Source organism: Martes martes, assembly GCF_963455335.1.
Source record: "Martes martes genome assembly, chromosome: 17".
NCBI lineage: Eukaryota > Metazoa > Chordata > Mammalia > Carnivora > Mustelidae > Martes > Martes martes.
Window position 1 is genome coordinate 32676288 of NC_137905.1, and position 23685 is coordinate 32699972.

Sequence of the window (23685 nt, forward strand, 5' to 3'; positions counted from 1 at the left end):
TCATCTTATAGTTTCCATGGGTCTATTTTTTATACAAGTTTGGGATTAGGTTCAACAAATGAGAAGACTCTATTCTCCAAACCATTGGAAGACTCAAAAGAATGTTTAAAAATGCTGTCCTGGGGTGCCTGGGTGGCTCAGTGGGTTAAGCCTCTGCCTTTGGCTCCTGTCATGATCTCAGGGTCCTGGTATAGAGCCCCGCTTCGGGCTCTCTGCTCAGCGGGGAGCCTGCTTCCCCGCACCTCTGTCTGCCTCTCTGCCTACTTGTGATCTCTCTCTCTGACAAATAAATAAATAAAATCTTTTAAAAAAATAAAACAATATATAAAAATGCTGTCATGGGACGCCTGGGTGGCTTAGCCAGTTAAGCGTCCGACTCTTGGTTTCAGGCTCAGGTCAACTCAGTGTTGTGAGATCGAGCCTCACATCAGGCTCCACACTCAGCAGGAAGTCTACTGGAGATTCTCCCCTTCCGACTTTCCCTTTGCCCCTCCCCCAACTCGAGCACGCTCTCTTGCCCTAAAATAATAAATCTCAAAAAAAAAAAAAAGGAACCAGTTGAGAAAAGCAAACTTTACCCCAACCTATCAAACTAAGATCTTATAGAGTATCTAGTAAAAATTAAGCATGCTAAAAAAATAAAAATAAATAAAAACAAATTAAGCATGCTTTCATTTTCTGAGAAGAAATATCTACCATTAGACCTAACTATAATTCTGACATGACAATACAACCGGAAATCACTGTTAAAGAAAAAAATCCAAGTTACAGAATATGATGTTCATTATAGAAACTGTATTCATATATGTATAGATGGAGATGTCCAGAAAAACTTCTAGAAAGACATAGCATTAATCAGGGATTTTTTTAGTGATAAACAGCAAAAATTCATCATAGCTACCAAAAAATGACGTTTATTATAAAATTCTAGAGAAGGTCACAAAATGGTGAGGGGAGGACAATCAGGTTCTGCAAGTGGACAGGAAATGCAGACAGAGGGCACCAGGGACCCAGGGCAGCCATAGGAAAGCTCTGCAAAGCTGGCCCAGAAAAGAAAACACCCTTTGGCCACAGGCCTCTCAATGCCACCACGAATATGTCAACTAACCCTTGACATGTGTTGGTTCCACAATGTTCTAAGTCCTCTGGCAGAAGCATCCAAGAGACCAAGAATTTCTTTGGTAACAGACAATCTGTTGGTATCATGGTCTACTTAGAAAACTTAAATCAGAGCAAAAATAAGAGACAATGACAGACGTTCTTCTGAAGGGGACAGAATGTATGGATTAGATGGGTATAAGAAATCCATAATTTATAAAAATAAAATGGCAGAGAAAGGGAATCTTCTGCCCAAAGTGGATGTTTAAAATACTATAGAGGAATTTTACTATTGTTGCTGAAAAGAAAGAATTTCTGGATATTGTGAAATGAGTTCTGAAACGGTTCATGTCCTATATATTCTTAAACAATCAGATATTGATTGGTCCATGCAATTTCAAAAAGGCAGGAAGCCAGCCTACAACAGAAGTAGGTAAACAGGACTGCTGAAGAGATAAGGGCTCTTCCCTATCTTGACAACTCAAAAGGTATTTCTTTGAAAGGCTAAATAAAAGCAAAAGATAAAATTGCAAACAAAGAAATATAATCAAATGACTGATACTTCAAAATCAACTCTATTTTAAAATAAAATGAGTTTCCATCTTAAAGAGCGCCCCCCCCACCCCGAAAAAAAAAAAAAAACTTTAAAAAATGAGAAGTAAAGCAGTGATTTTTACTTTTTTGGGCAAATATGCCATGGTTGGTTGAATACTTAAAAATACCTCCTAGGGGCGCCTGGGTGGCTCAGTGGGTTAAAGCCTCTGCCTTCCGCTCAGGTCATGATCCCAGGGTCCTGGGATCGAGCCCCGCATCGGGCTCTCTGCTCAGTAGGGAGCCTGCTTCCCTCTCTCTCTCTCTCTCTCTCTCTGCCTGCCTCTGATCTCTGTCTGTCAAATAAATAAATACAATCTTAAAAAAAAAAAAAAAAAAAAAAAAAAATACCTCCTAAAACAAAGGATCTCACATGAGTTCATACTTCAACACTTAAAATAGTGCATATTCCTACTGGAGTATTCTGATGATTTATAAATAAATACATTTTAAAGTACATTTTTTCCGGGGCGCCTGGGTGGCCCAGTGGGTTAAAGCCTCTGCCTTCAGCTCGGGTCATGATCCCAGGGTCCTGGGATCGAGCCCCACATCGGGCTCTCTGCTCAGCAGGAAGCCTGCTTCCCCTCCTCTCTCTGCCTGCCTCTCTGCCTACTTGTGATCTCTGTCTGTCAAATAAATAAATAAAAATCTTAAAAATAAATAAATAAATAAAGTACATTTTTTCCTACAGTCATACAGGAAAAAAAGTTTCTATTTTACCATGCCATGAATAATATTCACATGATCTACTAAGCTATTATGTAAACAAAGCCATAAAGTATATTTAACCTTTTCCTATCTTTCCCTGTTGTTTGAACAGTAAAATTAAATGTAGCAATATAAGCCAAACTATCAATGGCTCAGAGTCTAAAATTTCTGGATTTCTGGATGGCATATTTTCTTCTTTTTTTAAGGGAGGCAGGGGGAGGGGCAAAAGGAGAGGGAGAAAGAGAATCTGTGGGAGGCTCCACGCCCAGCACAGATCCCGACGCAAGGCCTGACCTCACAACTCTTGAGATCACAAACTGAGCTGAAATCAAGAACGGGACACTTAACCAAATAAGCCATCCAGGCACCCCTGGATGGCACACTCTCTTTTTTCTTTCCTTTTTTTTTTTTTCTTTTTTTTTTTTTAATAATTTTAAGATTTTATTTATTTGACAGAGATCACAAGTAGGCAGAGGCAGGCAGAGAGAGAGAGGGAGGCAGGCTCCCTGCTGAGCAGAGAGCCCAATGTGGGGCTGGATCCCAGGACCCTGGGATCATGACCTGAGCCGGAAGCAGAGGTTTTAACCCACTGAGCCACCCAGTGCCCCAGATGGCACACTTTCAATGTAAGAATTCATCTTCACTATTCAATAGGATGATTCTGAATTCAACAACTGCTTTAGAGGTTGCTTAACAAAACAGAAACTCACTAACATTAATTCATTCAACAAATATTTATCAAGAGCTTACTAGCCCGGGCGCCTGGATGGCTCCGTTGTTAAGTGTCTGCCTTAGGCTCAGGTCATGATTCCAGGGTCCTGGGATCGAGCCCCGCACTGGGCTCCCTGCTCAGCAGGAAGCCTGCTTCTCCCTCTCCCACTCCTCCTGCTTGTGTTCCTTCTCTGGCTTTGTCTCTCATATGAATAAATAAAATCTTAAAAAAAAAAAAAAAAAGAGCCTACTAGCCCTGTGCTAAACTGGAAATTTTATTCTCCTTGAAAACAATTATATTCTCTAAAAATCTGAAGTAGGGAGAACTCTGAAACTTTTCTTCATTGGAAGACTCCTTCTCTCAAAACCACAATGAGATACCACTTCATACCTAGTAAAAATCACTACTATCCAAAAGACAAGAGATAACATGCATTGGCAAGGATGTGGAGAAAAGAAAACTCTTGAGCACTGTTAGTGGGAATGTAAGTTGGTGCAGCCACTGATGAAAACAGTACAGACATTCCTCGAAAATTAAAAATAGAACTGCCACATGACCCAGCAATTCTATTTTTGCTTATCTATCCAAAGGAAACTAAAACTCTACCTCAAAAATATATCTGTACCCCTCACGTTCGTCACAGCATTTATGACAACCAAGACACAGAAACAACCCAAGTGCCCATCAGTGGATGAATACATAGTGTCTGTATACACACACACACACACACACGTGCGCGCACACACACAATGAAGTACTATTCAGCCACAAAGAGAAGGAAATCCTGCAAATAATTTGCGACACTATGTATGGACCTTGAGGACATTATGCTAAGTGAAATAAATTAGAGAAAATCAAATTGTGTATGATCTCACATATATGGGGAATCAACAGAAGAAACCAAGCTCCTAGATCCAAAGAACACACTGGTGGTTGCCTGAGGTTTGTGTGGGGCAGGTGGAGGAAGATGACAATATGGGGAAAGGGAGACAAAAGACACAAACTTTCAGTTACAAGAAGTAAGGGATGTAATAAACACATGGTGATGTCAGTAATATCATATTGTAAGTCTGAAAGATACTAAGAGAGTGAATCTTGAAAGTTCTCATCACAAGAAAAAAAACACTGAACTGTGTGAGGTGATGGATTGAACTAGATGAGAAAGGAAAGTCCCCAGGGTACTAGGCCTTTTAACAGGACAACTGAGATCAGCTGAGGGAGGATTTTCAAACCTTCATCGACACCTCTTCTTATCAGGCAAATGCACGGACAATGGAGCTGGTCCAGGGCCCCCCAACTCCCCCTGCCTCTCAGAGGATGAGGTCCGCTGAAACTCCCCGACCCCTCGCTCTAGCTGTCACCCTATTAACACAAGGACATTGAGAGTAATGCTGGAGATTCCTGCTGTAAGTCTTGTTTTAAATATTTCACATATAGTCTAAGCAATACCCATTACCAAGCGAAAAAACCCAGGACCAGGGCTATCTGGTATTTTTAAAAAGACCGTGTAAGACACAAAGCTTTCAATTAAAAAGTTATTTATTAAAAAATATTTCCTCCTAATTCCGGTTCCGTATCAAATTAAACACGGAGTGATGTTACAAAGCAGTAAGTGATCAGCTCCGTTTGTATAGAGGCTGACAATGACCTCATTAATTCCTTAGTATATTCTACTGAAAAGTGGAATACAAATTCAGCTCATTCACTTCTGCACAAAAGGGAAACACAATTGGTATACTTCATAATCAAAAAACTTTTATGAAACTTGTCTTCATAGTTCAGTTTATAGAGATTTAGCTAATACAGAATGATGCTTGCTCACTTTGGCAGCACATATAAAATGATGCTTGCATCCAAGCAATGCTCTGGATTTTCCTTTCCTGCAAAATTCCAGGAAAACATGATTGTTTGGAAGGTTCATTGCGGCTAATGAAGAACCACCTGAGATTCCTGTCTCTACTCTTCCACTCCTTGTGTTTCCAGTGATTAAAACATGCTGGAAACATAATTTAGAGAACACTAGAAATGCCACAGAGATCCCAAGGCTTAAAAGAGCTTCTGACCAGTTTTGAAGTTTTTATAAGCTTCAAACTAATGGACAGGATATGGGCATTGAAAAATGATTTTTAGAAACACATACACTCCAAGGAAATACTTTAGTACTCTTTAGCACTGAACACTTGGGGCAAGAACTGGTCTCTCTTTCAATGGTTCAAGTAGTCAGTCTTTTCTCAACAGTTTCTTGATAAGCGACAAACCTTCTCAAATTCATCTTCACATTGTCGAGAACACACAGCTGATCTGGACTGTATTTACCTCTCCCTTCTTTTCGTATCTGCCAAAAAAATCATATGTGATTTGGTATACATTACGAATTCCTTTAGATAAGAAAGCATGTGATTTGGGGCGTATTCTTTTCAGAACAAAGAGCTGCCAGAATTTGGTGAAAGATTTTCGCTTTCCAAGGTAAAAGAATACAGTATGTGAGCCCTAAGGATAAATTAAGATTATGTACCTTTTAAAAATGATAGTTACAAGAACGGCTGAATTGTAGACTTTAAAAGAGTAAGTTTTATGGTATGTGAACTAGACTTCACCTCTAGAGAGTGGACCTCAAATTTTAGTGTGCCACAGTATCATCTGGAAGTCTTGTTAAAAAAACAGGTTGGTGGGCCCACCTGCCGTTTCTGATTTTCAGTAGGTCCGGGGTTGGACCTGGGCATCTGCATTTGTAACACGTTACCAGTGAGTCTGCTCACAGGACAACTCTGAGAGCCAGCCCTTTAGGGAAATTCTTCGGTAAAGTGCATTGTATCATACTGCAATGCAACTTGAGGCCAAACATATACCCGACAGTCTTCAATGCAACTGTGCCTTCGTTCACAGAACCGCTTCGTATGAAAAACTACAAGCTGCTCTTCTGGCTAACAAAGAAATTTCATTAGGGCTTTATACCTCTGAGAAAAGAAAAACACTTAATTAAACATCATTACCATAGCACTGCATAGCAAGTAGGAATCTCAATCAGAACAGCCCTCCCAATGGTTAGGGGTTGTTTTGCTGGTTCATAGTTTACATAACTCCTCTCCAAGCATTGGCTTCTGCAGTCTGAATTCTCAACTATATCTGCTTTCCTTACAGCTGCAGGAAAATAGAGGGTATTTTCTCCTCACCATGCAGACTCCTTTTTCAGCCGTTTCAAGGGCCTGCCTGCACCCTTTAAGAACACCGTGGATACCCACCACATAATGGTATGGAAATATCTCTAGGACACAGTGTTAAGAGAAAACACAAAGTGCAGGTTTGTGAATATATTGGGCTACATTCTGGATAACAAAGGGGGAAAATACTAAGGCACATTTTGTGTTTATGTGGAGAAACGTCATTCAATTTGGTTACCGATGAGGCAGAAAATAAAGGGAATAAAACCTCTCACTGCTTAAAGAACAGACAAGTATGGGTGAACAGAGGGTCAAAAGGCACAAACTTCTAGTTATAAACTAAGTAAGTCATGGGGATATAATTGTATATTTACATGGTGACTCTGATTGTATATTTGGAAATTACTATAAGAGTGGAGCTTAAAAGTTCTCATCACAAGAAAAAAATTTTCCAACTATGTGTGATGATGGATTTAACTAAATTTATTATAGTAGTTATTTCCCAGTATGTACATGCATCAAATCTCTACACTGTACACCTAAAACTAATACAATGTTATATGTGAACTGTATCTCAATTTAAAAAGATAGCAAAAAACCAAACAACAACAACAACAACAAAAAAACAAACAAAAAAATCCTACAGGCTTGAACAAAGGGTAATTAAGAGTAAACTATTCAATTGTTTCCCCCAGACTTAAGTTACCTACTGGTGAATCTTAGCTCAATAAATGTCAGTCACTATGATCACATTTTTAAATAGAATATGCCAAAACATGAAAACATTAAAAACAAACCAATTCTGATGTCCTTAAACCAACACTGACTTAGATGTAACTATGACATAGAACGTACATGGTGTGTGCTGCTACTTTTCTAAAGAAAACTATTTCCTATTCCTTAAAAAAAACTTCAGAAAATCTAAATTATAAAGCATACAATCATATTCTCCTAAAAAATATCACAGAGTTCTCTCCTTGAGAAATCAATCAATTCTGCATCAGAAGCCTGAAACTGGGGACGGCTAGGTGGCTCAGTCAGCTAAGCTTCCGACTCTTGGTTTCGGCTCAGGTCATGATCTTAGGGTTGTGAGATCGAGTCCCACGTCTGGCTACACACCAGCAGAGTCTGCTTGTCCCTCTCCCTCTGCTCATCCTCCTGCTCTCTCTCCCTCTCTCTAAAATAAAAAAATAAAAATAAAAGAAATACATATCGGAAAACAATAGAAGTAAGCTCATTTTTCATCCAAACCTCTATTTTCTTGAAGGATTTAAAAGCAAATGTTTAATCTGAAATCTAAAAGCAAAAAATATGAATATTTTTATTTCTCAAAGTGACATTATTTAGAAATGGAAATTTTGTTTGTTTTTTAAGTAAACTCTATGCCCAAGGTGGGACTTAAACTCATGACCCTGAGATCAAGAGTCACATTCTCCACTGACTGAGCCAGCCAGGTGCCCCTGGAAAGGGAGGTTTAGATCACTGGAGAATGGTAAACTTCAACTTGTGGACACAGGATTCAAGGTTGTTTTTAAAATTCCTGGTTGCCTTTCCCTGGTCACCAAGTTTCTGAAAATTACTCTTTGACTCAAAGTTAGCTTTGATGCTTCTAGTGAAACAAAAAAAATAAATAAAAGCGTATATGAAGGTAGCTACATTCTCCGACAGAGACCAGCCTGGAGTTTGCCCTTTTTTTTCAGAAATAGTCATATTTCTGAAATAGTCATAACATTGGAATCAAGCTGGAATATATTACCTGTAATGACATAAAATAAATTTACAACCTCTATGAAAGTGCTTTGTAGGCTACAGACTGTAGTGCTTCTCCAGGAGCACTGTGAGCATTACTGAACTCATCTAGAAAGGGAACCGTGCCCACACCATTCTGGCCCAAGTCACAGTGATTCAACAGCAAGGCCCGAGCTCTGACTCAGGCAACAAGCATTCTCCAGTTCCAGGGAGGCAGCGTTCTACGAATCACAGAGAGTGCATGGAGGGAACTACAGACACCCGTTCTCGGAGGATGGCTGAGACCTAAGCATTTCGACACAAAACGGCTCCATACCTTCATTTTGAAGACTGGCTGGAATTCTTTCAGAGCAGATAACAATTTAATCTGAACTGAGGCCCTTTCGGCTTCTTTACCATCTGCAAAAACATCGAAGAGGGCATCCAAGGCTTCTCCTGCCACCACGAGGGAGGGATCTTTGGTGGCAACCTCAAGCAGAAAGCACCCAATGGTCTGGAGACAACAAGGCACACTGTTGACTGTCCAATAGTCTAACATCGGTTTTCAAAATCAGTACTAACTTTAAATGTGGTAACAATTCACATATGGTATTTTAAAATTCAGAAATGCCAGAGACAAATTAAAACTTGGAAAGAATTAAAGATTAAAGACTTCACCTATATTTATAAATACACCAAGTATAATATCAACAAGATAACTTAAGTATATTAGAGTTTATATTCCTAAATAAAATCAATTAAAATTTCCCCTTCTATCTCCCCCCAAAAGGCTTTCGCCATGGTATCAAAAATACAGATATATATCTGCAACAAAAACCATGCTTTTAAAACTATATGAAAAAGTAAAATTATATGAAAAACACTCTAGGACAACTAAAAAAATGAAACTTCATCTCTTTCTGACTCCCTGTGATGATCTTTAACACCCATCCATCCTTTGAGGATTAGCTAGCTGATGAACAGGGCATTCCCAATCTGTGAGGAAGTGAACTCTGTTCGAGAGTGAACTTACTTTGTTTTTGGCTGTTCTGCTTCACCCTTTATGTCTCAAGGGTGATGTGCACAGCTGGTATTATCGGTGGGAGAGTGGAAATGCTAAGAACAGCGAGTCCAAACTCCAGCTGTGACATAAATAACAGACTGACCCTTAGAAAGTCCATTACCCGCTCTGGACCTCAGTCTTATCTGAATTTAAGTACTCGAGATAACCTCTAGGATAGTATTTAGAGTTAATAACCTATAATAAAGTATGAAGCACATACGATCACCTATGAAGTAGTCTTATTAAAAAGATCAACATAAATCTGAATGGGATCCAGGTTTAGATCTAACTTGTAGTCTGCAGAAAATACAGAGGATAAAGGAACAAGCTTAACACCACATGGAAGCAATCAGACAAATCCAGAAGGTTGGAGGCTGTGAGACAACTGACCCCAGGATTTGAGGAATAAACAGGTGGTAGTAGAGGTGCCCGAGTGGCTCAGTCAACAGAGCATGTGACTCCTGATCTCAGGGTCATGAGTTCAAGCCCCATGTTGTGCATAGAGCTTACTTAAGAAAGATAGAAAGAAAAAAGAAAAACAAAAAGGAGGTGATGAGAGGTAGTGCCAGGGTAATGGCAGGGAGAGAAGTTTCTAGATTGAGAGAAGCTTAGATGATCTAAAGCCAAACATAACATGTAGATGTGACTTAGATCCTCATTTAAACAAACTATCTATAAATAGATGTTTGTGGAACAACTGGAAACACTTGAGGATGGACCATGCTGAAGACATTAAACAATGAGCGGGTGCCTGGGTGGCTGAGTTGGTTAAGTGCCCGCCTTCGGCTCCGGTCTTGAGCTCAGGGTCCTGGGATGAGGCCCCATGTCAGACTCCCTGCTTAGTGGGGAGTCTGCTTCTCTCTCTCCCTCTGCTGCATGCCCTCGCCCCACTCCTCCCCTCACCGCACCCTCCACTGGCGCTCTCTCAAATAAATAAATAAAATCTTTAAAAAAAAATTTTTTTTAAATCACATGTTATGCCTGAGAAAAACTTGCTGCTCCTCCTAAGTGGATCTTGGAAATTATAGTCGTAGGGGGCGGGAAGTGATTAAACACGCACACGCTCATCTGTATCTGCGTACACATACACAGCCACATGGCTACATTCTCTCTCACTAACGTGTCTATGTATCAAAATTCCCTAGAATAAACAGAAGAATGGAGTAACCGTGGCTGTCTCTCTAGAGTCAAACTGGGGGGGGGGGCTGGAAAGTTAGTAATGGAGAGGGGTCTTTCATTATATATTCTTTTCTACTTTTCTGAATGTTTTGTTACATGCATGTATCATCTTTTAAAAATAGGTTCTAAAAAATATCAGTCACTGGGGCCCCTGGGTGGCCCAGTCTAGTTAAGCATCCAGTTCTTTTTTGTTTTTTTTGAGAGAGAGAGAGAAAGAGCAGGGGAAGGGGCACAGGGAGACAGGGAAAGAGAAGCAGACTCTATGCTGAGCCAACGCAGGGCTCGATCTCATCACCCTGAGATCATGACTTGAGCCAAAATCAAGAGTCAGATGCTCAACAGACTAAGACACCCAGGCGCCCCAAGCGTTCAGCTCTTGATCTCCACTCTGTTCTCGACCTCAATGCTGTGAGTTCAAGCCCTGCATCGGGCTCCACGCTGGGCATGGAGCCTACTTAAAAATAAAACAAAAACAAAAGCCATTCGTTGTTGTAAAGTTCTCAGGAAGTCTAATAGTTTACTACCCATTAATTAGTAATCAATATTTCAGCAATTATTATTAGCACAAAGAAGGGCAATTTTACTACCACAGTCCTTTTAGTTCCTAGGGATGCTGTGTCTCTAGCAGTGTAGTTCCCCAGCAACCGTGCTGAGATAAAATGCTGGAAGCAAATATGCTGAGTGAGTTCCTAATGCGCTTCCCACTTAAAACTTACACAGTGATAGTAGAGTGGACCGTGCGGTATTGCTCAGAATGTGCTTTAGTCTGGCGTGCTAAGGCAACTGGAGAGTTGTTCCTTCATCAGTAGGAGAAAATAATATGCACACATTTTATGCAACAGCAAAGGCAGAGGCACCTGGGACAATTCTCAACTGGGCCTTTCACTAAAGACAAATTTATTTCTGAAAAAGTATCTCAGGAATAAAGTTAAGTGGCCAAATACAACTCAGTTTTTCAAGTGCCCACCTATTTTATATAGGCAAATCAAACCAAGGGGCATATTTTAATAATGTACCTTAGTAAGCAACTTCTCGATAGGATTTCTTCTCATGATGTCCATAGAAGTTTTTAAAAATCCCACACCAACAGTTTTACTCTTCCCCCTCTTTCTAATGATTTAATGTTTTACATTGGAAGCATATAGTTTTACCTTAAGAGTTTCCAGTGTTCCATCTTCTTTGGCGAGGACGCTGCCCGTGATTCCTAAAATACTAACAACGTTTACTCTAACCCCGGTGTTACCACTGTGAATGCCGGCTGTGCATAGTGTCATCAGCTGATTGGGAGTCATACACTGTTGAAAAGGAAAGAGAATATTTACAGTGTTAAACTCCACCAATGCCAACAGCATGTGCAACAGCACTGACAGGAATGTCAAAAACAGAGAAGTTATTCCATATCTAATCAGTGCCCAGTACAGCTGGTAATTCTGAATGAATATGAGGCCTGTTCACGTCACTGTCATTACTCAATCTACCACAGCTGTAAGCCCAGAAGAGAGACTTTGTTTCATTAGTTTTACTTGAAGAAGACTTTTGGGGGGCATCTGGGTGGCTCAGTTAGCCAAGTATCTGCCATCAGCTCAGGTCATGATCCTGGGGCCCTGGGATTAAGGCCCGTGTTGGGTTTCCTGCTCATCGGGGAATCTGCTTCTTCCTCTCCCTCTCCCTCTGCCTCCTCTCCTACCCTGCTTGTGCTCTCTCTCCCTCAAATAAATAAGATCTTAAAAAAAAAAAAAAAAACTTTCAGTCAGATGTACACAAACCTATTTAAAGAGATCCTAATTTCTTTTAAACATTGATCCAAAAAAATGTTTCGAAAATGTACATAGAATATGTAGCTTTAATAAAAATTGGCTGAAGCCATACAAGTTGAGAACTAACCCGGAGATGTGTTTTGTTACAGGAAATTATTAGAGATTGTAGAAACCATTAAATTATAGAGTGCTTCTACTGTGTAGTGATAATTTTCATTCTAAGCTAATCTGAACACACCTGTGGATGCAGATATCACCAGAGAACTCAAGTGGTCATGTTGCCAAACCATCACCTGTGAGCACCAGCACAGTGTGGTGACTAAGGGCTTGGGATCAGACATCCTGGGTTCATATCCTGGCTCCTCTCTCTCCCCTCCCCAACTAAGGTCTCCATTTCCCCATTAGGGACAAGGGGACAGTGGTCACCATGCAGAGTTGCTTTAAGAATTAAATAATGCACATCAAGAACTTACTAACTGTTAGATATTATTATATATTAACATACTGAACAGTTCTAAATCAAACTCATTTCTGAATCATCTGCAGTGCTTCTGCCAAATCTAAAGGTAACAGCTAATATGCCCCGGTTTCTTAGGAAATAATCTAATGGAAACAATCCCGCCAACCCTGGGATGCCTCCCAGCTGAACAAGGCTGCCGGGAATGCTGGAGGCGTGCTGCTTTACTACCAGCCTGAGTCACAAAGGCAAGTTGCCCCATGTGCACAAGCCGAAAAGGCAGAGAAATGGACAGGGAGCCAGACAGTCATACTGCACTCTCAGTGCTGTTACTCAGCTACTCTGGTCCCTGGTTTCCTCTCCTTGGAAAGCACGAGAGCCAGGCTCCTTCTAGTCCTTGAATTCCATGCTCATGCCCAATGTACAGCCAACCTGAGAATTTATGGTCTTAATATATATGAATGCCCAGACATTAACTAAGCATGAGCTGGGAGGAATTCTCTTTAAGTGTCAGGCTGGCCCAGTTAGCTACTGCTGAAGATCACGGAAAATCAATAAAAAGACTTGATATTCCCATGGCCCTACAGTATAGGGTTTTCTAATCCTCTCTCCATCATTACCATTGCCATGTCAAAGAAATTGAGGGTCAAAATTTATGTTCTTGAAAAAAATTCTCAAATATACAAAGAAAAAAACTGAAAGAGTTTAGACTAGATGCCAACAGCACATACTGTATTTAACAGTAAAGCACCAGAGACGTTCTCATTAAACTGTGGACCAAGATAAAGTCTGGGAAGCATGGCTCCAGGGTGTGGCCATGGAATGACTAAGGTAGGGAAGGAAGACCAGACCGCTGGAGAAAGGGAGGTCCAAGAACTTCGAAGCCAGGTGATGGGGGGACATCTATGTGGATCTTGAAGTCACCCAGAATCATGACAGGACTAGCAAAGAGTAACAAACCCCAACAGCAAGAATCTTCAAGGAACAAAGGGTGGCCCAGGGCATAGTAGATGGCTGTAAGCAAGAGAAGTGGGTGGTATGGCCTAATGACATGTTAATCAAAACTGGAAGATTTTAGAAAAGGGGCAGGGATGGTTTAGCACACTGGTCCCCAAACTTTGTGTGCAAGCCAATCACCCAGAGAACCATTAAAATATAGATCACTGGGCCCCTCCTCAAAGTTTCTGCTTCAGTGGATTGGGGGCGAGGCCCTAGGATTTGCCCTTATACTCCAAGAAGAAAAAGACACCGACCCAATAGCAAAACTGGCAAAAGACAGGAGCGGTTATAGAAAAAAAATGCAAAGGCCCTTGAAGCACACAAAGAGACATCCAATCTCCTACCGTAAGATGAATGCAAATTAAAATTGCTATATAATGTCTCAACTATCAAACTGGTAAAAAATCTAATGTTCTGACAACATTACTCTGTTTCTGAGGCTACAGCAAAACAGGCATTCTCCAGCACTGCTGTAGGAAATCCAAAACGCCTCAATCTCGGAGGAGGGGACTGGAGCAATAATCAGCAAAATCACCAGTGCATCTCTCCTCCAACTCAGCAAGCCCACTTCTCCGCGGGATCCATCTCCAAGACACAAGGGCAAAACCATGAAATAACATCTGTAAAAAGGCTCTTCCCTGCCATTCTAGTTGTAGTGACAAACGGACTGGAGCGAGAACCCCCATCAACAGCAGGCGGGCTGAACGAGTAGAGACATCAACACAGTGGAGTAACAGAATGTGGAACTGTGAAGAAGGACTGGGGAAGGTGTCTGTACACAGTGATCGAGAAGGAAGAAAAGGCAAAGCAGGGCGCAGCAGCAAGACTCTCAACAGAACAGGGGAAATGCACGTGCCTGCGCGTTTGCTTGTGTTTCCAAATTAAGAACAATGGAATGATAAATCAAAACCTAAAAAGGAGAGGGGCAAAGGGATAGAAGTGAGACTAAATAAAAATAAGTTAAGTGGAATTGTTTTAAAACATACATAACATAAAACTTGACATTTTAACCTTTTTAAAAAAGATTTATTTATTTGAGAGAGAGAGAGAGAGAAAGCGAACACGAGTCAGGGACGGGATGTGCAGAGGGAGCGGGAGCAGCTGACTCCCCGGTGAGCAGAGAGCCCAGGACTCTGGGATCATGACCTGAGCCGAAGGCAAGGCAGATGCCTAAATGACTGAGCCACCCAGGTGCCCCTAACCATTTTTCAGTGCACAGTTCAGTGGCAGTAAATACCTTCAGACTGTTGTACCACCAGCCATCACCACCATCCACGTCCAGGGCTTCATCATTCCATACTGAAACCGTCCCATTAAACAGTATGTTCCTACATTCCCTCCCTTCCCCCAATCCCTGGTGGCCACTGTTCCACATACCGTCCTAATGAATTTAACTATTCTAGGTCCCTAATATATGGAATCATACAATATGTGTCTTTTTGTGTTCGGCTTATTTCACTTAATGTCATGTTTTCAAAGTTCATCCATGTTGTAATACGTGTAAGAATTTCTTTCCTTTTCAAAGCTGAGTAATATTCCATTGTATGCATCTACCATGTATTTCTCTGAATATATCTTGGTTCAGTTTTAACTCTGAAACTGTGTAAATATTTTATATAATTAAAAATTAAAAATTAGGGGCACCTGGGTAGTTCAGTGGGTTAAAGCCTCTGCCTTCAGCTCAGGTCATGATCTCAGAGTCCTGGGATCAAGTCCCGCATCAGGCTCTCTGCTCAGTAGGGAGCCTGCTCCCCCCCACCCCTCTCTGCCTTCCTCTCTGCCTACTTGTGATCTTTATCTGTCAAATAAATAAATAAATAAATCTTTTAAAAAAAATTAAGTCTCTTAAAAAAAAAGGAAAGCTAAAAAAAAAAAGCAAGCAAGCAAGCAAGCTAAAACAACTGAAGGTAACTTTACAACAAGCCAGAAAGAGAATTTTGTCAAGGAACTTGAAAACACAGCAATCTGACTATACAGTCTCAGAGGGGTTGTGAGATCAAGCCCCAAGTCGGGCTCTGTGTTCAGCAGGGAATCTGCTTAGGATTCTCTCTCCCTCCCCCTCTGCCCCTCCTACTCGTGCTCGCTCGCTCTCTCTCTCTAAAATAAATAAATAAATAAGTAAATAAATGGGACACTTAGGTGGCTCAGTGGGTTGGGTGTCTGCCTTTGGCTCGGGTCGTGATCCCAGGGTCCTGGGATCCAGTCCCACATCAGGCTCCTTGCTCTGCAGGGAGCCTGCTTCTCCCTCTGCCTGCCTCTCCCCCTGCTTGTGCTGTCTCTGACGCTCTTTCTCTGACAAATAAATAAAATCCTTAATAAATAAATAAATAAATCTTAAAAACAAAACAAACAAAAAAGTCCCATGAGTTCATAATGATATTTAAAAAAAAACAAACAAACCTCACTCACCACTTTTAGAGACTGCTAAGGGCACCAATTTATTATTTTGGAAAAATCCTATCTTTCTGGTATGAGCTTTATTTCAAAGTTACCAAATAACTGATGAGACAGAAAGTTTTTATAGAAGAATCACAGCTGGGCTGCATGGGTGGCTCAGTTGGTTAAGCAACTGCCTTCGGCTCAGGTCATGATCCCAGAGTCCCAGGATCCAGTCCCGCATTAGGCTCCCAGCTCCATGCGGAGTCTGCTTCTCCCTCTGACCTTCTCCCCTCTCATTCTCTCTCTCTCTCTCAAATAAATAAATAAAATCTTTAAAAAGAAGAAGAAGAAGAAGAAGAAGAAGAAGAAGAAGAAGAAGAAGCAGAAGCAGAATCATCACAGCTGGGGCACCTGGGTGGCTCAGTGGGTTAAAGCCTCTGCCTTTGGCTTGGGTCGTGATCCCAGGGTCCTGGATTTGAGCCCCGCATCAGGCTCTCTGCTCAGCAGGGAGCCTGCTTCCTCCTCTCTCTCTCTGTCTGCCTCTCTGCCTACTTGTCTGTCAAATAAACAAAATCTTTAAAAAAAAAAAAAAAAGAATCACAGCTAATAAATGTAAAAGAAATGACAAAATTAAGATGTCTCCATTTTGCAACCACTGATAAATAATAGATCTAGACAATATTAATCACTGCTGGCTACAACCATTAAGTGAATCCACTGATTAATCCTTTATTAAAGAGAGAGGAAGGGTGCCTGGGTGGCTCAGTGGGTTAAAGCCTCTGCCTTCGGCTCAGGTCTCAGTCCTAGGGTCCTAGGATCGAGCCCCGAATCGGGCTCCCTGCTCAGCAGGGGGCCTGCTTCCCTTCCTCTCTCTCTGCCTGCCTTTCTGCCTACCTGTGATCTCTATCAAATTTTTTTTAAAAATTTTTTTTTAAAAATAGAGAGGAAGAGAACGAATGAGTCAGGGGAGGGGCAGAGGGAGAGGGAGAAGCAGACTCCCTGCTGAGCACAGAGCCTGAAGACAGGCTCAATCCCAGGACCCTAAGATCATGACCTGAGTCCGAGGCAGCCGCTTTGCCAACTGGGCCACCCAGGTGCCCCGAATCCACTGATTAATCTTAACATCACCAATTTATGAACATATATAATTTGTGATATAAAAGTAGAAAATATATACAGCACTATGAATTATTCTTCCCAAAAAATCTGATCCTGAATCTAATTAAGACTCTAGATCTAGTTCCCAGTTTATAGGATACATGAACAAGAGAGAGACATGTCAACAATACCATCATGAGAAACAAGCCAAATCTCATAATGGGAAAAATTCTATAGGACAAATGATAGTTCTTCAATGAATAAATAATATAAGGAGAGGGGGGTTGGTAGGAAAAATGTTTTAAACTAAGAGATTTAATAATCTGTGAATATATTAAAAACCACTGAATTGTGCACTTTATTTTTTAAAGATTTTATTTTTTTGAGAGTGAGCGAGTAAGAGAGAACAGAAGCGGGGTGAGGGACAGAGGAAGAAGCAGCCTCCCCACTGAGCAGGGAACCCGACTCGGGGCTCGATCCCAGGACTGAGAATCAGGACCCGAGCCGAAGGCAGAAGCTTAACCGACTGAGCCACCCAGTCACCCCTGAACTGTGCACTTTATTTATTTATTTTTTTAAGATTTTGTTTATTTATTTGAGAGAGAGAGAGAGACAGCAAGAGAGAGAGCACAAGCAGAGAAGTAGGAAAGGGAGAGGGAGAAGCAGGCTTCACACGGAGCAGGGAGCCCCATGTGGGGCTCGATCCCAGGACCCTGGGATCATGACCTGAGCTGAAGGCAGAAGCTTAACGACTAAGCCACCCAGGCACCCCTGAACTGTGCACTTTAAATGGGTGAACTGTATGGCTGGTATGTGAATTAAATCCTCACTAAAGCCATTAAAAAAAATTTTTTTTTTTAAACCAAAGTATCAACCCAAAGCAGTAAGTGGATCTTGTTTGGATTCTGATTTGAACAAAACTGAAAAAGACATTTTTGTGGAAATCAGAAAAAAGTGAACTCAGGCTGCATATCGACTGATAATTAAGCAATGCCATTAATTTGGGAGTATGGTACTGTGGTCGAGGTTTTTAGAAGTCCATTTTCTGTCACAGACACGTAATGAAGCACGTAATAAAATACTTATGGGTGAAGGAACATGACTTGCTTTGAAGCAGTCCAGAAAAAGCCACACGTGTAAGGAAGAGGACGGTAACGAGAACGCCAGGACACCGCCAACTCTGTGACCCCTGCAGTTCATATGACACTATTCTCTGTGCTTTTAGAGGTGTCTGAAAATTTCCTTAACAAAAAAGCAAAGAATAAAAGTGGGAGAGCAGCTATCACAGAGATGCCACTGGATTACTGTGGAGGGTCAGCAGGCAGGCATGAAAATTTCTGTAAAATGTTAAAGAAGACAAATGACATTCACAGAAGATATTTATGACAGGTATGTCAACTAAGTTACATCAGTAAAAAAAAATCTGTGTGTGTGTTGGTAGCAGTGGTGGGAAGAAACAAAATACATTACTTTCTATTTTAAGGATTTTTGCTTTCTTTTTACAAGGATCATATATTCCTCTTCTAATAGGAATAAATACTTAAAAAAAAAATTAAGGGGCACCGGGGTGGCTCAGTGGGTTAAGCCTCTGCCTTCGGCTCAGGTCATGGTCTCAGGGTCCTGGGATTGAGCCCCGCATCAGGCTCTCTGCTCAGCAAGAAGCCTGCTTCCCCCTCCCCCTCTGCCTGCCTCTCTGCCTACTTGTGATCTTTCTGTCAAATAAATAAATAAATATCTTAAAAAAAAAAAAGTTAAGTAATTAATTTTGCTTCCATAATACAGAATCTTTGTGGGTTTCATATAAAATTTTTAAAAAAAATCTTACCTGAGAAATGTTCTTGGAGGCCATTGTTTGCAAAAGGGCCCTCAAGGCACTACTTATGGCTTCTAGAAAGTCAACATGCTCAGCAAAATCTAAAACACAAAAGTGAAATACAAATTTGTCGTCTCTAAGATAAGTTACTTTGTAAAAAAAAAAAAAAAAAGGAATCAAAACACCACATGTTAAATGTTACTATATGCTATTATAATTAAAACATTTTTGATGTTAAGTCCAAACTTCTAGTTAAGAGCCCCCTGTGAACTATATACTTGACTTTGAAAGACGTCCACAACTGAAATACCCATAACAAGGGAGCATTCTATAGACAGTCCTTGCCTTCTAGGTGCTGGATTTTCATTTACTTCGGGCTTTAGCCCATGATATACCTGAGCTAGCTTTCATAGACACAATTCAGCTTTTCATAGATTGCCATCACCGTGCTGGGCAGACCTCGCACAGAGAGGTCTCCCAAATCAGAGTGCTTCCCGGGCAGCCCAAACCTACTGCCTAGCCGAGAACTATTGCTTGTGCAAGGCTGGGCCACTATACCTCCGTGGTTTCAGTGGCTTCTGTGGTTTTTACCGACCCAACTTCCCCTCCCCATTCCTGCTCATTTTTACTCTTTTCTTTCTTACTCCTGTGATGGGAAGCGGAAGCGATGGACTTGCTGTGGTAGATTATATTGTCCGAAAATAATCACGACGGTCTATTTCCCCACCCCTTGTGGGGGTGGGGGACTTTGTGATGTCAACCAACAGGACACATGAACGTGACAGGCTAGGTCGTGAAAGGCAACGTGACCCGCACCTGACTCACTTGTGTTTGCTCTCTCCATTCTCTCTCTCAACTCTTGCCCTTGGAACCCAGACACCATGCTGTAAGGAAGCTTGGGTCACATGGCAAGGTCATCTTGCTCTGGCTGACAGCCCCTGTGAACCAACCATCAATACGAACAAGCCTTCAGACGATTCTGGCTCCTTGTTCTCCAGCGGAAGCCCTAGGGTCGAGTTTTCTCAACCCCACCACTGGATATTCTGGACAGATAATTATTGGGATGCCCTACACACCCCAGGATATTCAGCAGCATCCCTGGCCTCTGTCCTCTAGATAACAGCAGCAACCCCCAAGTTGTAACAACAAAAAATGCCTCTAGACATTGCCAAATGGCCCCTGGTGTGGGGGGCAAGCGGTGTGGGGGAGGGAGCTGCCCCTAGTTGAGAACCCCTGGCCTAAACATTGTGGAGTTGAGACAAACCATCTCCACTGTGCGCTAAATTCCTGACCTAAAGAAATCATGAGGAAACACATGATTATCGTTGTTTTAAGCCACAAAGTTTTGGGATGCGATAAATACCTTGGCTTTCTGTGCTCTGGTGCCTGGGGCCCTATAAAGATTCCAATGCCCTTTGGGGGCTGCCTGCATGAGAATGAGGCAGCTTCCACACAAATCTGAAATCAGAGCTTATTATATATATTTTTGCCTCTCATGATCAGATATGCATTATGTACTGAATTAGAAAATTCCTATACATTTCACAGAACGGACACTAGGATAGCTTTAGGATCAGACAGGCCTGGGATGGAATCCTACCTCTGACATTATGTGACCCTCCTTTTGGCCTCTGGTCAAATGTCACCTCCTCAGACAGCCCCTTACACATGAACCCATCTAATAGGCCCTTGGAACCCAGCCACCATGTCAACCAATTCCGCTTTTATTTTTTTCTTCCGAGACGAAATTACATTTAAATCTTTATTCATCTGAGATTGTAAGCTCCATGAGCATCATGGTCTTGGCCTATCTCATTCATGCCTATATCCCTTGGATCTAGAATGGTGCGTGGCATAGAGGGTTCAGTAAGTATGGGCTAGGGGCACCTGGGTGGCTCAGTCGGTTAAGCATCGGCCTTCAGCTCAGGTCATGATCCCAGGGTCCTGGGATCAAGTGCACATCGGGGTCCCTACTCAGCAGAGAAACTTGCTTCCTTCTCTCCCTCTGCTTGTGCTCTCTCCTTCTCTGTCAAATAAATAAATAAAATTTTAAGGGGCGCCTCGGTGGCTCAGTCAGTTAAGTGTCTGCATTCAGCTCAGGTCATGATCCCAGGGTCCTGGGATCGAGCCCCATGCTGGGCTCCATGCTCAGTGGGGAGCCTGCTGCTCCCTCTCCCACCACTCATGCTCTCTCTCATTCTTGTGCTCTCTCAAATAAATGAATAAAAATCTAAAAAAAAAAAAAAAAAAGCATGTGCAAAAGGAATGAGTGCCCCTGCAGGGGTTCCTCAACCTCCCTAAATCCCAGCTTCCTTACCAGGAAGGTGGGTAACAATGCCTCGCTCATAAAGCCTAGTACCCAAAAGGCACTCAAAACTTGCTGTGAAGTTGTTACTACTAAAATTCAAAAAGTTGCCATGGCTCTAAAAGCAGGGTATATTTATATCTGATCACAGCTATGAAGTGATCAGAACTGCACATAAAGCAACAAATCTGTATCATGAGGAAATCATTCAATATGAGCTAGAACACATTCAGAAACAATTTTTTCTGTCTTGCATTCTTAGAAAAATAACCATGACCTTAGATTCAAAACCCTAATCTAAACCACATTACTGTTATTTATATCTGATCACAGCTATGAAGTGATCATGAACTGCACATAAAGCAACAAATCTGTATCATGAGGAAATCATTCAATATGAGCTAGAACACATTCAGAAACAATTTTTTCTGTCTTGCATTCTTAGAAAAATAACCATGACCTTAGATTCAAAACCCTAATCTAAACCACATTACTGTTATTTATATCTGATCACAGCTATGAAGTGATCATGAACTGCACATAAAGCAACAAATCTGTATCATGAGGAAATCATTCAATATGAGCTAGAACACATTCAGAAACAATTTTTTCTGTCTTGCATTCTTAGAAAAATAACCATGACCTTAGATTCAAAACCCTAATCTAAACCACATTACTGTTTTACATTATGTGTAATTCATACTCTCCCTAAATTAAGGAAACACTCGGGTGATTTTTATTGAATTCACATTTCTAATCACTTAACCAATTTTGGGAAAGTAGCTTCAAACTACCCTATCTTTCCGACAAATTCTCAGTGAAGGTCAACACATGTGGTATTGTTAAAGAAATTAAGTAAATGTAACAGAAGTTAAACAGAAGGGGTGACCGAGAACGTCTTTCCCCTCGACAACTTTGTATAGCATCTAACCATCTCTAGCGCACCTCGATGTACGTAAATAGTCAAGCCACAAGTAACTAAGCAGCAAATTTTTATTTAGGTGACTTTTTCAGACTGGTTTTCAATGTTCTGATATAGAATAGGAAACATATCCCAGAATGGGTGCTATTACCATTTTAATTATAATGAAAAAGAAAGCACTCCGCTTTCCCAAATGTGGGAAAACAGGGAACCCTAAATGATTATAGAATCCATGTAATGGAGCAAATGATAGACTGACCCAATCTGAAAACACAACATTGCTAAAATGTTCTTGATGTTCTGGAGATCCATAGCTTTTTTTTTTTTTTCTTTTTTTTTTTTTAAGATTTTATTTATTTATTTGACCAAGATCACAAGCAGGAAGAGAGGCAGGCAGACAGAGAGGAAGGGAAGCAGGCTTCCTGCTGAGCAGAGAGCCCAATGCGGGGCTTGATCCAAGGACCCAGGGATCGTGACCCGAGCCGAAGGCAGAGGCTTTAACCCACTGAGCCACCCAGGCGCCCCGAGATCCATAGCTTTTAATGAAGGAGACAAAGATGTTAATGTACTGAATGTGAGGACCAGAATCTGAATTTAATTAGCATTAAAATGCACTAGCATTAAAAGTAAAGCAAGGTAGGCAGAGTTGTACGATCATCATACATTTAATATTCAAACATGGTAACACAAAAGCTAGAGAAATACGGCCCCATCCTCCCCAGAAAATTCTCCCATAATGGTTGACACTATCCACATAGAACCCATAAGACTTCATTATTTAATAAATCTCAATGTTCCAAAGGAATTTTAGAATACCATCTCCAAATATGAGCAATTCTTTTTTTTTTTAATATGAGCAATTCTTTATCAAAAATTTCATTCTCTTCTCTTTTTTTAAAAGATTTTATTTATTTGACAGAGGGAGAGAGATCACAAGTAGGCAGAGAGACAGGCAGAGAGAGGGGGAAGCAGGCTCCCTGCTGAGCAGAGAACACAACGTGGGGCTCCATTCCAGGACCCTGAGATCATGACCTGAGCCAAAGGCAGAGCCTTAACCCACTGAGCCATCCAGGGACCCCTTGAAAATTTCATTCTGATAAGGAAAGGTTCTGTCAACAATACCCATGAACTTGGAATTTATGTAAAGTATTTAATTCTATGTTCCCACAACTCAGAAACTTTCCATTATTTCTCCAAGGCTGAGCTCGGTATCATTTTCCTGTGATCTTCCAGGTAATAAACGTGTAAGCATCAGTGACCACAAATAGTCAGGTGAACTGAGAGGAGCATACCCACGTGTTTTCTGTGCAGCAGAGGCACAGAATGTGCGTGCTTACCTGCCAGCGGAACAAGCTCTTTATGCTGGCTGGAGATGGAGCTTCTGGTACCTTGACTGGGATTCCCACCGAAAAATGGCAATTTGTTCTGCCAGTCAGGCAGACACGATTTCCTCGGGGTAGGCAGATCTTGGAAGCTGTGATAGGCTAGGCCTGCTCACCTGGGGCCTGGCTGTGCACAACCCCATGTGGCCCAGGCTCCCTACAGGGAGCCCACGTGAAGGGGTGGAAGGGAGTGGGCCTCCCTTCCCGTCTTCCACTACAGGATATTCGGCTGGGCTAGAGGCAGCCAGAATATCAGCAGAAGTCAGATAAAACATCCCCTTTCCAGTAACCAACCCCCCACCACCCAACCATCCAGATCTCTGCCTGGTTTAT

The 23685-nt window shown here is 41.5% G+C and overlaps 1 protein-coding gene across 1 annotated transcript in view; it reads right to left on the reverse strand.

Annotated features, from left to right (window-relative positions):
• Positions 1–4633: 4633 nt before the first annotated feature.
• Positions 4634–23685, reverse strand: part of HEATR3 (HEAT repeat containing 3) — a 41051-nt gene continuing 21999 nt past the window's right edge. Inside the window, exons 12-15 of the mRNA XM_080828359.1 lie at positions 18756–18844; positions 11392–11535; positions 8336–8512; positions 4634–5444 (exon numbers count right to left, since the gene is read on the reverse strand). Of these exons, the coding sequence (XP_080684485.1) occupies positions 5322–5444; positions 8336–8512; positions 11392–11535; positions 18756–18844 (533 nt within the window). The 3' untranslated portion in view covers positions 4634–5321. The remainder of the gene's footprint in view (positions 5445–8335; positions 8513–11391; positions 11536–18755; positions 18845–23685) is intronic.